Consider the following 13,441-nt stretch of genomic DNA (forward strand, 5'->3'; position numbering starts at 1 on the left):
CCTCTGATGTTCAAGTAAAAACAAACTGAGTTTGTCCAATCTCTCCTCATAGCTAATACCCTTCAAACCAGGCAATATCCCTGGTAAACCATTTCTATACCCTCTCCAAAGCCTCCACGTTGTTCTGGTAGTGTGGCAACCAGAACTGTATACAGTATTCCAAATGTGGCCTAATTAAAGTTCTGTACAGCTGCAACATGACTTGCCAATTCTTGCACTCTATGCCCTGACCAATGAAGGCAAGCATGCCTTATGCCCCCTTGACCCCTTTATCAACTTGTGTTGCCACTTTCAGTGATCTGTGGACGCGTGTGCCTAGGTCTCTTTGTATGTTAACACTGCTAAGGTTCTATCACTTACTGCATTAGACATACCTTAATGCTTTTCAAAACACCCAACACTTTTTTATATCGACATGCCCTAGACTATCGACCCCTCCTGAGACTTAACATCCACCATGTCCTTGCCTTTATGAATATGGATGCAATGTATTCATTGAGCCCTTGACCCACTTCCTCTGGCTCCATGCACAAATTACCTCCTTTGTCCTTGAATGGATCTACACTTTCCCTAGCTACTTCTTGGGATTTTTCTTAATCCTGTTTACCAAGGATATTTCATAGCCCCTTTTAGCCCACCTAATTCCCTATGTAAGCTCTTTCCAGTTCTCTTTATATTCTTCAGGGCTCTCTCTGTCTTTGGTTTCCTAAACCTTATGTGTGCCTCCCTTCTCGTTTTGACTAAGCTGTCAATTTCTCTTGTTATCCACAGTTCCTGAATTTTACCATCCTTGTCCTTCATTTTCGCAGGAGTATGCTGGTCCTGAACTCTCATCGACTGACCTTTGAAAGATTCCCACTTGGCAGATGTGGATTTATTCTCAAATCGCTAATCTACGTTCCCCAGTTCCTGCCTAATATTCTTGTAGTTAGCTTACTCCCAGTTTAGTACTTTGACCCGAGGACTACTCTTATCCTTATCCAGAAGTAACTTTAAATTTATAGAGTTATGCTCACTGTTCCCGAAATGCGCTCCGACATGATCACGTGGCCGGGGTCATTCCCTGATGCCAGGTCTGATGTGGCCCTTCCCTAATTGGACTATTTTCCAGTTGCTTCAAGAAACCCTCCTGGATACACCTAAAAAAAATCCTCCCCCCTTCATCTAAGTCCTTGGCATTAAACGGAGTGGCAGTCAAGATAGGGGAAGTTAATATTACCCACCCCGACAACTGTTGATTTTACATTTTTCCATAAACTATCCACATATTTGTTTCTCAGTCTCCTGCTAGCTGTTGGGAGACCTAATACCACTCCATCCAAGGTGATTACAACCTTCCTGTTCCTGAGCTGTACCCATATGGCCTCACTGGATGAACCGTCCAAGGTGTCCTCCCTCAGTACAGCAGTGATATTCTTCCTAATCAGTAACTCAACTCGCCCACCTCTTTTACATCTCTGTCTATCTCACCTGAAACATTTAAATCCCCAAAAGTTAAGTTGCCAGCCTAGCCCCTTTCTTAACCAAGTCTCCGTAATAGCTACAACATCATAGTTATATGTACTAATCCAGGCTGTAAATTCATTCTGCCTTACCTGTCATATTCTTTCCATTAAAACAAATACATTTCAGACAACCAATCCTGCTGTATTCAGTCCCTGTTTGTTCTTCTCTTAGCCTTACTGGCCTTAGTTTCTGACTCTTCCTTGGTCATTTTACTTGCTGACTTACTGTTTTGGTTCCCACCCCACTGCCGCACTAGTTTAAACCCTCCTGAGTGAAACTAGCAAACCTCCTGCCAGAATATTGGTGTTCCTCTAGTTTAGGTGCAACCCATCCTCTTTGTACAGGTCCCACCTGCCCTGGAAGTGATCCTGATAATCCACATATCTGAAGCCCTCCCTCCTGCTCCAGCACTTTGGAGCTCTTTAGCCACATATTTAACTCTACTATTTTTCTATTCCTAGCTTCACTTAAATGTGGTACAGGGAGAACTCCCAAGATTGCAACCCCATAGTCCTGATTTTCTACTTACTACCTTTGACCTTGGCACCAGGATGGCAACATACTTTCGTGGGGTCTCTTTTGCAGCCACAGAAATGCCTAAGCTGTGCCCCTGACTATAGAGTCCCTTATTACTACAGCTGTACTGCATTTTGACCCTTCCTGCTGTACAACGGAGCCAGTGTGGTGCCACTGCTGTAGTTGTTGCTGTTGTCTGATAAGCAGCACCCCCACTCAGGAAAGTTGCTATAGTCCTACCAAACTATAGGGTTAGTCTCTCATTAGAAAAAGACAACTGGTGGTAGTTTAACCTGAGGTTCATTACACGTTAGGCAATGGGAGAGGTTGAGAAAGATGGACCTTTGTAGTAACCTTAGCTGATGCAGAAATGAAACCCACGCTGTTGGCATCATTCTGAATTGCAAACCAGCTGTCCAGTCAAATTGAGCTAAAATGTTCTATAAAACTGACTGGAAAGATTAAAAGGGTGCCATAAATGGCGCTGTTTGTGTATCTTAAAAGAGCATTTGATAAAGTATCCAAAACGGGATGCGGCGTTACTGGACTCGAAACATTACTTCTGTTTTTCTCTCTACAGATGCCACCAGACCTGCTGAGTTTCTGCAGCACTTTTGTTTTGATTAAATTACTAATCGCTTGGATTGGAGAAGTATTGAAAGTGATTTCCTTTTTATTCAAAGATGTAGGTGTCACTGGATATGACTACATTTATTGCTGTTTTTAAGGTAGTCGTTTGCTGCTTCCTCAGACTGCTGTTGTCCTTGGGCTGTAGGTGCAAAGTTAGGAAAGGATTTCCAGGATTTTGATCCAGTAATATAGTTTCCCAATGGTATATGTCTTGGAGGGGAGCTTCCAGATGGTAAAGGTTGCAAGTTAAGGATCTGCAGTTGAAGGGGCCTTGGTGAGTTGTGTTAAGACCCAGCGGATTGTCAGACTGGGCACATTATATCCCAGAGCAAAATCTGGCTTGACACTTAAAACATCAGTAAGCTTCATATGGTCAAGAAGGAGAGGTCACAGCCTGAGTGAGTATGTACTTAGGACAATTTAGAGGCAGTGTGGGAATTTGGTGCAGAGGAGAAGTGCTTTTTGCGTCCTTCTTTTTGGCTCATAGTTGTAAAGCTTTTTTTAGCAGGATAAATTGAAACCCAGGATCAGAGATACAATACAAAAGAGTGCCGTTGCAGGTAAAGGTAAATTCATTGGTTGGTGAAAACTACTAATTTGACTATGTATTATAGGTTGCTTTCAGATTGAGGGTAAATAGGAGAAGTATTTACAGGCTATAAAGTCAAAGACGTGTAAAAAAATGTTTAAAAATCAAGGTGAGAACTAAGTAATCAAAATAGAGATGCCAGGTTAGGCAATATGTTGTAACCACATGATGTGGGAGCTGGTGGACCCCACTGTGATTTGTCGTGACCACATCTGTAGCAAGTGTTGTTGTTTGAAGAATCCAACTCCAAGTTAATGAGCTGAAGTCTGAGCTTCAAACATTGTGACGCAACAGGAAGGGGAAAGAGTTACCTGGACCCTTTCAAGAGGCAGCCATACCCCTTAGATTCTTTACCCAAGGGAGGTGATGGCCTAATGGTATTATTGGTGGACTGTTAATCCAGAGAGCCAGGTAATGTTCTGAGGATCTGGGTTTGAATCCCACCAAGGCAGATGTTGGAATTTGAAATGAGTAAAAATCCGGAATTACGATTCTAATATTGACCATGAATTGTCAATTGTTGGGAAAAACCCATCTGGTTCGATAATGGCTTTTGGGGAGCGAAACTACTATCCTTGCCTGGTCTGGACTGCGTGTGACTCCAGACCCATAGCAATGTGATTGGCTCTTAATTGCCCCTAATGGGCAATTAGAGATTAAAATAAATGCTGAACGAGCCAGCGATTCCCTCATCCTGTGAATGAATTTAAAAAAAAATTTTCAGCCAGTGGTCAGATACAGGAGGGGGTGACTATAAACAAGGCAGACAGAGGGATCCAGGAGCCTCAGGTTTGACATTTTTGCTCCCTGTTTGGGGGCTGTAGGAAGGCTGAGCAAGCTGATGATAGCACCGTAGTACAGGGAGCGATTCACGAGGGGGGGCAAATGAAATGTAGTTGTAATCGTGGATGGTCTAGTCATGAAATAGACACTGTCCTCTGTGCTTGGATCGAGAGTCCTGAAGGCTGTGTTCCCTGCCTGTTGCCTGAAATCAGGATATCTCATCTGGGCTGCAGAGGAACTTGGAGTGGGAAGGGAAAGATCCAGTTGTTGTGCTCCATATATATGCTGATAATTCAGGTAGAAAGAAGACTGAAGTTCTGCTAAGGCAATATGGATAGGCAGAAGCTAAATTTAAAAGCAGAATCAAACAGGTAATAATCTCTGGATTCCTACCTGAGCTGCAAAGAAATTGGTACAGGGCCAACAAGAGTGTGTGTGTTTGTGGGAGTGCGCGTGCAGGAGTGTGGGTGCGAGAGAGAGAGAGCACAAGAGTGGGTGGGGGAGAGAGAGAGAGAGAGAGAGAGAATGTACAGTGTGATGGGTTCACGTGTCGTGCGACATGAACCCAAGATCCCAGTTGAGGCTGTCCTCATGGGTACCGAACTTGGCTATCAGCCTCTGCTTGGCGACTCTGTGTTGTTGTGTATCCCAAAGTCTGCCTTGGAGGATGTTTACCCGAAGATCCAAGGCCAAATGTCCCTGACCGCCGATGTCTGTCCACACTGGGAGGGAATGTCCCTGTCTGGCAATTGTTGCACGGTGTCCATTCATCCGTTGTTGTCGTGTCTGCATGATTTTGCCAATGTACTATGCCTCGGGGCATCTTGCTGGCAGCGTATGAGATAGACAACGTTGGCCGAATACTTTTTGATCTCTCATGACAGTGAATTCAATGAAGTTGGGTATTTACGTATACATATTAATCAATTAAAACGTTCTAACTGATTAAAGATTTAACAGCATAGTTTAGTACATCCTCATCAATGTGAATGTTTGATCTTTTACTTCTAAATTCTGTGTCTGAAACTACCTCCCTCACTAATACCTGAAGAAGGTGTAAGACTCCAAAAGCTTGTGTTTTCAAATAAACCTTTTGGACTATAACGTGGTATCGTGTGATATCTGACCTAAAAAAAGATTTAACTGATTTTTTTAGATATCTGAAAGGTAAGAGAGAGGCAAGAGTGGACATTAGACCACTGAAAATGATGCTGGAGAATTAGTGTTTGGAAATGAAGGAATGATCGCAGAATTGTGTAGGAATTTTCAAATAGGAAATTTGAAAATGGGCATGATGTATTGGATTTTAGGAAGGACGAGTAGGAAGCTGCTAAATAAGACAAGAATCCATGGTGTTAGGGGCAAGGTGCTGGCATGGATAGAGGAGTGTTGAGTGGCAGAAAGTAAGGCTAGAGTGGTCTCTTTTAGGGTGGCAGCGAGTAACTAGTGGAAGGGTCACTAATGGGACCACAATTATTCACATCACACATTAGCGATTTGGACGAAGGAACTGAGGGTTTGCAGATGACATAAAGATAGGTGGAGGGACAGGTAGTGTTGACGAAGTAGGGAGGCTGCAGAAGGACTTGGACAGCCTAGGCAAGTGGGCAAACAGGTGGCAGATGGAACATAATATAGGAACGTATGGAGCTACGCAGTTTAGTGGGAAGAATACAGGCGTAGACTATTTTCTCGATGGGAAAAGGCTTCAGAAATCTGAAGCACAAAGGAACTTGGTAATCCTAGTTCAGGATTCTCTTAAGGTTAATGTGCAGGTTAAGTTGGCAGTTAAGCAGGCAAATGCAACGCTAGCATTCATTTCACGAGGGCTAGAATACAGGAACAGAGATGTAGTACTGATGCTGTATAAGGCTCTGGTCAGACCACATTTGGAATATTGTGAGTAGTTTGAGCACTGTATCTGAGGAAGGATGTGCTGGCGTTGGAGGGTGTTCATTGGAGGTTTACAATAATGATCAGGGGATGAAGGGCTAGTCATATGAGGAACAGTTGACAACTCTGGGCCTATACTTTCTGGATTTTAGAAGGATGAGGGGGGAATCTGATTGAAATTTACAGAATACGGAGAGGCCTGGATAGAGTAGATGTGAAGATGATGTTTCTACTGGTAGGAGAGACTAGGACCCAAGGCCACAATCCCAGAATGAAGGGGCAACCCTTTATAACTGAAATGAGGAAGAATTTGTTCAGCCAGAGGGTGGTTAATCTGTGTAACTCATTACCTCAGAGGTCTGTCAAGTCTGAGTCATTGAGTGTATTTAAGACAAAGCTAGATAGGTTCTTGTTTGTTAAATGGATTGAAGGTTACCGGGAGAATATATTGGCCACGATTGAATGGCGGAACAGACTCAATGGCCTCAATGGCCTAATTCTACTCCTATATCCAATGGTCTAACATAGAAAATGGGGGCAGGAGTAAGCCGTTCAGTCTTGCAAGCCTGCTGTGCCATTCACCATGATTTTGGCTGATCATACAACTCAGTAGACTTTCCACTTTTTTCTCATATCCTTTGATCCCTTTTGGTCCAAGTGGTATATCCAAGTTCTTTTTGAAATCATTGAATACTTTGGCCTCACTGCTTTCTGTGGTAGCGAATTCCACAAGTTCACCAGTGTCTTGGTGAAGAAATTTTCCTTTTCCTTTCAGTCCAGAATGGTTTACCCCATATCCTTAGACTGTGACCCTGGTCTGGACTCCCTTGTCATTCGGAGCATCCTGTTAGAATTTTATAGGTTCCATTAAGATTCCCCACCCCTGCGCAATTCTTGTGAACTCCAGCAAATATAATCCTAACTAATTGAACCTCCTGCATGGTCAGTCCTGCTTTCCCAGAAATCAGTCTGGTAAACCTCTGTCGCACTTCCTCTATAGCAAGAGTATCCCTTCCTCGGATAAGGAGACTAAAACTATGCATAATTTTCCAGGCATGGTTTCACCCAGGCCTGTATAATGGCAGCAAAACATTCCTGCTCCTGTTCTAGCTTCTTTAGTTAATGTCTCTTCATGAGACCCTTAACCAAACTGCTAACACAGCTCACTAACTCATAGGAATCCTAAGATTCTGGAGAATTCCCAAAAGTTTGGAAATCTGCCAATGTGACCCCTTGATTTAGAGAAGGAAGGAGGCAAAAAGAAACACCGATAACTACAGGCCAGTTAACTTAGCATCAATTCTTGGGAAAATCTTAGACTGTATCATAAAGAGTATAGTAGCTCAGCATTTAGAAGTACATGATGTGATCAAGCAGAGTCAGCATGGCTTTGCAAAGGGGAAATCGTATCTAATAAACTTATTAGAATTCTTTGAGAGCTAACTAGAAGGATAGATAAAAAGGGAGCCATGGATGTATTATTATTATGTACTTCATTTTAAGCTACTTAAAAAAAAAAAGAATCCATGGTGTTGGAGGTAGTATATTAGCATGGAAAGATGATTAGCTAATTAATAGATGACAGAAAGTTGGGCTAAGGAGGCATTTTCAAGATGGCACCCTGTAACCAACAGAGTGCCACAGGTATCAGTACTAGGACCGCAATTATTTACAATATATATAAATGATTGGATGAGGAAAGTAAATGTACTATAGCCACGTTCGTGGATGACACAAAAATAGCTGAAAAGGCAAGTCCTGAGGAAGAGACAGATTCTGCAGAGGGATTTTGACATGTTAAGTTAGTGGGCAAAAACTTGACAGATGGAATGTAGTATAGGAAAATGTGAGGTTATGCACGTTGGCAAGAACAATAGAGGAGCTTACTGTTACTTAAATGGAGAAAGAATTCAGAAAGCTATAGACCAAGGGGATTTGGGAGTCCTCATTCATGAATCACAAAAAGCTAGCATCCAAGTTCATTGGGTAATAGTGAAGGCAAATTGAATGTTTGCTTTTATTTCAAAGGGAGTGGAATATGAAAGTATGGAGGTTTTGCTAAAACTGTATAAGGCAGTAGTCAGTCTACCTACAGCTGGAATACTGTGAAATGTTGGGCACCTTATCTAAAGAAAGATACACTGGCATTGGAGGCATTCAGAGAAGGTTTGCTGAGCTGATGACAGGTGTGGACAGGCTGTCTTATGAGGAGAGATTGAAAAGATTGGTCTGTGAATGTAGAAGAATGAGAGGCAACCCATATGAAATATACAAGGTTCTTAGGGGACTTGACAGGGTAGTTGGCGAAATGTTTCCCTGTGTGAGAGAGACTAGGACCAGAGGGTATAACCTCAGATTATGGGGTTGCCCATTTAAGAAAGATGAGGAGGAATTTCTTCTCTGAGAGTAGCGAATTTGTGGAATTTTTTAGCACAGAGGGCTGTTGAGTTTAGTACGTTCAGGGCTGAGATAGGCAGATTTTTAATCACTAAGAGAATCAAGGGTTCTGGCAAAATGGCAAGAAAGTGGAGTTAACGATTTTCAGAGCAGCCATGATCTCATTGGCCGAGCAGACTTGATGGGCTGCTCCAACATTTTATTGTCTTAATGTGTGTTCTTAAAGCTTGTACATTCAGCAGCTGTGTGAGATGTCTTCCACTCTGAACACCTTTAAAACTTCTCATTCTGGAACTGTTCTCTTATTAACTTCTGAGTCATTACGGGCTTCTTTACTTCTGCCTTAACAATTTTGCAGACTGCTACACTGCACTGCTGACCTTTTGAGACTTTTCTTTCTGAATGTCCTGCTTCAGTCTGAAAGGAACCAGCAGACTCATTGATCTTCTGATGTTTCTGTGTGTTTTTCCTGAACAAAATTTTTTAATGTCTGTTTCCCTTTGTCCTAGGACACGTTGTTGCTAGGCTAAAGCCTGATTTTCTTTCTTTATTCTCTTGTTTTCTAAAGCACTGGACTATTCACACCAAGGGTTTTTTTTTTAAAGGCTTCATTTAAATATATGTGACCAAACTTCAGACAACCCAGTAACACTCTCAGAACTCAAAAGTTGAAATGAAGCCAGAACTATATTTACTCCTTCCTTAAGACATACAACATAGAAATGCAAATCAAACTTTAAGCTAGACATGGTTCTGTCCACTTTAGAGCTCAAGTCTCCAAATAATAATTCTCTATGTGAACATTCATCTCAGTTGTTGCAGTGTACCTTGTATATGGTACAGAATTCCTAGCCTTTGACTTGGTCTCGTAACTGGTATGTAGTTTCTGGTCAATGTTCAGAGTCTTGCTTTTTTGACATGTCATAGTGTGGCACTTGTGTGGTATGAATATTACTTATATATGACCCAGAAATAAACAATTCACACCACTCCAAGTTGGAAGAAAACGTACAAAATTCTGCAGAGAATTATCTCAAAAGTTAGTTTGATCAAGTGATTATTAAAATCTGAAAATATGTTTATCCACAGATTGTCCAACTGCTACTCTTTGCAGCCACTGTCAGTTTTTTTTAATTCTTGCATTGAATGTGGGTTTCACTACCTAGGCCAGCAGTTATTACCCATTCCTAATTGCCCTGGAGAAGTTGAACTGCCTTCTTGAAAGGCTGCTATTTTGGGGTAGAGGGATACCCATAATGCTATTAGGGAGGGGGGCGTCAGTGTTCCCTCAAAGTCACATGGGTGTGTGTGTGTGTGTGTGTGTGTGTGTGTGTGTGTAGCCACTCCAAGTTCTGCTCATGGTGGTCGGTGTCAGCATGACAATTGTGCCATTGACTTTCGGTTCCAGAGGTCACTGCCGAGTGCAGATCTTGGTAGCTCATGCAGCTGTAAGAAAACTTAGAGGGGATGCTGGAAATGAGTCTCCGAATTTTGACAGTGAAGGAATGGCGATATCTTTCCAAGTCAGGATGATGAGTGACTTAGAGGGAAGTTGCAGCTGGTAACATTCACATGTATCTGCAGCCCTTTTATTTTGAGGTTGTAGAGGCCATGGGTTTGGATGATGCTTCCAGAGAGGCATTGGTGACTTGCTGCAGTGCATCTTGTAGATGGTATACACTGCCATTGTATGTCACTAGTGGATGGTGTTCCAATCAAGTGACTGCTTTGTCCTGTTTGATGTCAAGCTTCTTGAGGGTTGTTGAAGCTGCACTCAATCCAGCAAGTGGGGAGTATTCCATTGCTGTCTGACTTGTGCCTTATAGATGGTGGACAGATGTTGGGGGAGATAGGAAGTGCATTAATAGCTGCACAATTTCTAGCCTCTGACCTGATTTTGTTGCCACAGTATATATAAAGGCTGGTCCAGTTCAGTTTCTGGTGAATAGTAAGCCCTGAAATTTTGATAGTGGGGATTCAGTGATGGTAATACCTTTGAAAGTCAAGAGGTGATGATTAGATTCTCTCTTGTTAGTGATGGTCATTGATTGGCACTTGTCACTAATGTTACTTGCTATTTATCAGTACAAACTTCGATATTGTCTAGGTCTTGCCTAGGCTATTTCAATATCTGAGAAGTCACAAATAGCGCTGAATATTGTGCAATCAACAGCATACACTTCCACTTCTGACCTTATCATAGAAAGGATGCCAATGTGGAAGCAGCTGATGATGGTTGTTTCGAGGGAGTTATTCTGAGATATTCATGCAGGCACCTCCAATAACCACAATAACCACAATTCTTTGCGCTAGGTATGATTTCAGCCAGCAGAGATAATTCCCCATGATTCCCATTGTCCTATTATTAGGACTCTTTGCCATCTGAATCAAATACTGCTTTTAATAGTAAGGGCAGGAACTCTTAGCTCAGGCTCGTACTGTCCTGGCCTGCAGCTTGGTTTACTTCCTGTGGAATGTGAGTACTGGCGTAGAGCAGCTTTACAAAATGACCTGCCATACAAATTCAATGTATTAAAGGTCTTGGTCTGCACTGAAGTTTATAAGGCAGAAACCACATGTCTTTTAGGTATTTCAGCCCTTAAAATGCTTAATTACTTTGGTGATGCAGCATTACCTGAATTTTACAGCTGGGCATCGAAGATTACACTCATAGTGTTTAGAGGTGGGTGTAAGTCTCACATTGATGGAAATCTTTGTCAGGAATCCAGTCAATCTTATTTATAAAAGAAATATTGTGCACTTATCATTGCAGAATTTATTTATATCGTATGTATTCTTGTGTTACTGGGTTTATTATATATATATTATTTTGTGTAGATCGCCTGTCAAGATCATTTATGCTCCTTGCAGAAACATTTGCTTTTGATCTAAATAAACAGATACGTAAAACCCTACTGACATAAATTAATCAGGGGTAACTATAGAAAACAATAGCTTGCTGCTTATGAGTGGCAGCTTTGAAAGCAAATCAGTGCACTGCTTGCACCAGTTCCTTCTGTATCTGAAATGCTGATGAAGCGGGCTGCTTCTCCTGAGAGCCCACGCAGACATAGTAGCTCCTTCCCTACCCTTTACGTGGCGAATGCATCAGCTTGTCAGCCTGAATATGTCTTTGTAGGCTTGTATTCTTCTGCAGTGCTTTGCCACAGCAGGAAGCTCTGCTCACTGCAAGCAAAAACCAATGACAAGACTGCAGTAAACGGAGCTGCAAGATCCTGTTCAAAGGCTGCTGGGATGTTAAGGACATTATTGCTGACGACTCCCTGTTCTTTCCTTTTTTTACAGAGAGATGCAGACACATTACCTAGACTCCAAAGATTTTTCCTCAGCTTTAACAACATATCCAGGTAACAGCCACATATTTTTATTAATTGGAAGCATTGGTTATTTACAAAGGCATAAATGCTCACTTTTATTGAAGTACAGCAACCTTCCTTATTAATGGGACAGAATATTTTCACAAACCTCTCTGCTTTTCACTTTTATGCATTTCATTCATTAAGAAATATTGCAGTTTCTGTATTCAATGAAGATAATATTGATGAAAGCTACTTTTTTTTCTACTTTCTTGAATTGATTTTGGTTTATTACTGACTTGCATATTAAACCGCAATTTTAATTGCACGGCAAATTTAAGTTTGAGCATGTCCACCGCAGCCATTTATCAGTGACTCGGTGAAGGGCATTCATAGACTGTACATTGTGCAGCAACAGACAAGTCTCATTTTTTTGGTGCCCAAATGCATATTGTAATCCCACGGCTTCAATCATTATTTACAGCCAATATTAAAATTTAATGCTTTTGCATCGTTGTTTTATAATGAGATGGTCATTGGCTAAATTATGCATCAATTAGTTGATCTATTTTTGTAACTCACAGGATGTAATTAACAACATACAACATTTATTATCAATCATCACAGTATGGATATTAAGAAATTATAAAGCAGTGAACTGTAAAGAACAGTTTCTGCATGAAACATCAGTTCTTTAATCTGATTGTTCTTATGAACTCTGGGATTGGGGAGAGTGAAAGTGCGGCCGAGGGTATCCCAGCTCAAATGTCCCAGAAAGCAAAGAGGTGGACTTAGTGGAGAATATGGTTAGTTGTAAGATCATTTTGTATGGTGTAAATGGCAGATAATGATCTGGTAAAGCACAGTTTTGACTGGGCAGAAAATGAGGTGAAAAACAATTATATTATGAAAGATAGCACATGCAAAGCTGAAGTCAGAGGAAGACTAGAGCTAGCCAAAAATAATTTTGTGAAGATTAAGGATGTGTCAACAACAAAAACATTCAAGCTTGTAACAAGAGTAAGATCTTGTAAAGTTTATATGTATGCGCTGATCTTAATTTGCAGTAACATGGCATCTAAGTTATCTTTTTTATATTTCACTTAAAGATCATGTATTTAACTAGAAATAAATTGATCCATTTAAGTGACTGTTTGGATGGAATCCCTTGATTATCAACTTTATAGCCTAATGTGGACCGCCATCTCTCTGTTTTGAGAATAATACCATCTGCAGTTGATTTGATTTGATTTGATTTAATTCATTTGATTTATTACTGTCATGTGTATTGAGGAAGTGTGAAAAGTGTTATCCTACATGCTTTATGGGCAGATTGTTGCAATAATGATAATTTAACTGGAAAACATGGGCCAAAATGCATGATGTTGTTGAGATTCAGAAGACTTGCAGAAAACTGAGAAAATCAGAAAATGTAGTTAGGTAGTGTGCAGCTTTCGTGTCAAAAATGTTGTATGTTGTAAGAGGAAGGAAAAGTTGAGGAACTTTTATCGATTTGATGCTTGAAGTGAATGATGATGCACTGAGTCTTCAGTTCAGCATGCTTAGAGAACAGGGTGCTTAAAAAACTTGATGGAGAATTTGGATCTGAGGAGAATAAACAAGGAAGTACAGTAACTATCATGGAGTGGTTAAAATAGATATAGGTGGTGAAGGACAGAGAGGGGGAGCAAGAGAGGAATTAAGAGAATGTGAATGGGTAGATGTTGCATGTGCTGAGGTTCCACAAACTTAAAAAAAAACAGCTGGGATTGGGGAGAGTGAAAGTGCGGCCGAGGGTATCCCAGCTCAA

General features: G+C 41.2%; 1 protein-coding gene across 2 annotated transcripts in view; it reads left to right on the top strand.

Annotated features, from left to right (window-relative positions):
• Window positions 1-13,441, top strand: part of LOC109912244 (leucine-rich repeat-containing protein 49) — a 167,092-nt gene that overhangs the window by 54,314 nt on the left and 99,337 nt on the right. For both annotated transcript variants that reach the window (XM_048617282.1, XM_048617283.1), the window contains exon 9: window positions 11,621-11,682. In XM_048617282.1, coding sequence (XP_048473239.1) covers window positions 11,621-11,682 — 62 coding nt within the window. The remainder of the gene's footprint in view (window positions 1-11,620; window positions 11,683-13,441) is intronic.

This window comes from Rhincodon typus, chromosome 36 (assembly GCF_021869965.1).
Source record: "Rhincodon typus isolate 14 chromosome 36, sRhiTyp1.1, whole genome shotgun sequence".
In the NCBI taxonomy this organism is placed as follows: Eukaryota; Metazoa; Chordata; class Chondrichthyes; order Orectolobiformes; family Rhincodontidae; genus Rhincodon; species Rhincodon typus.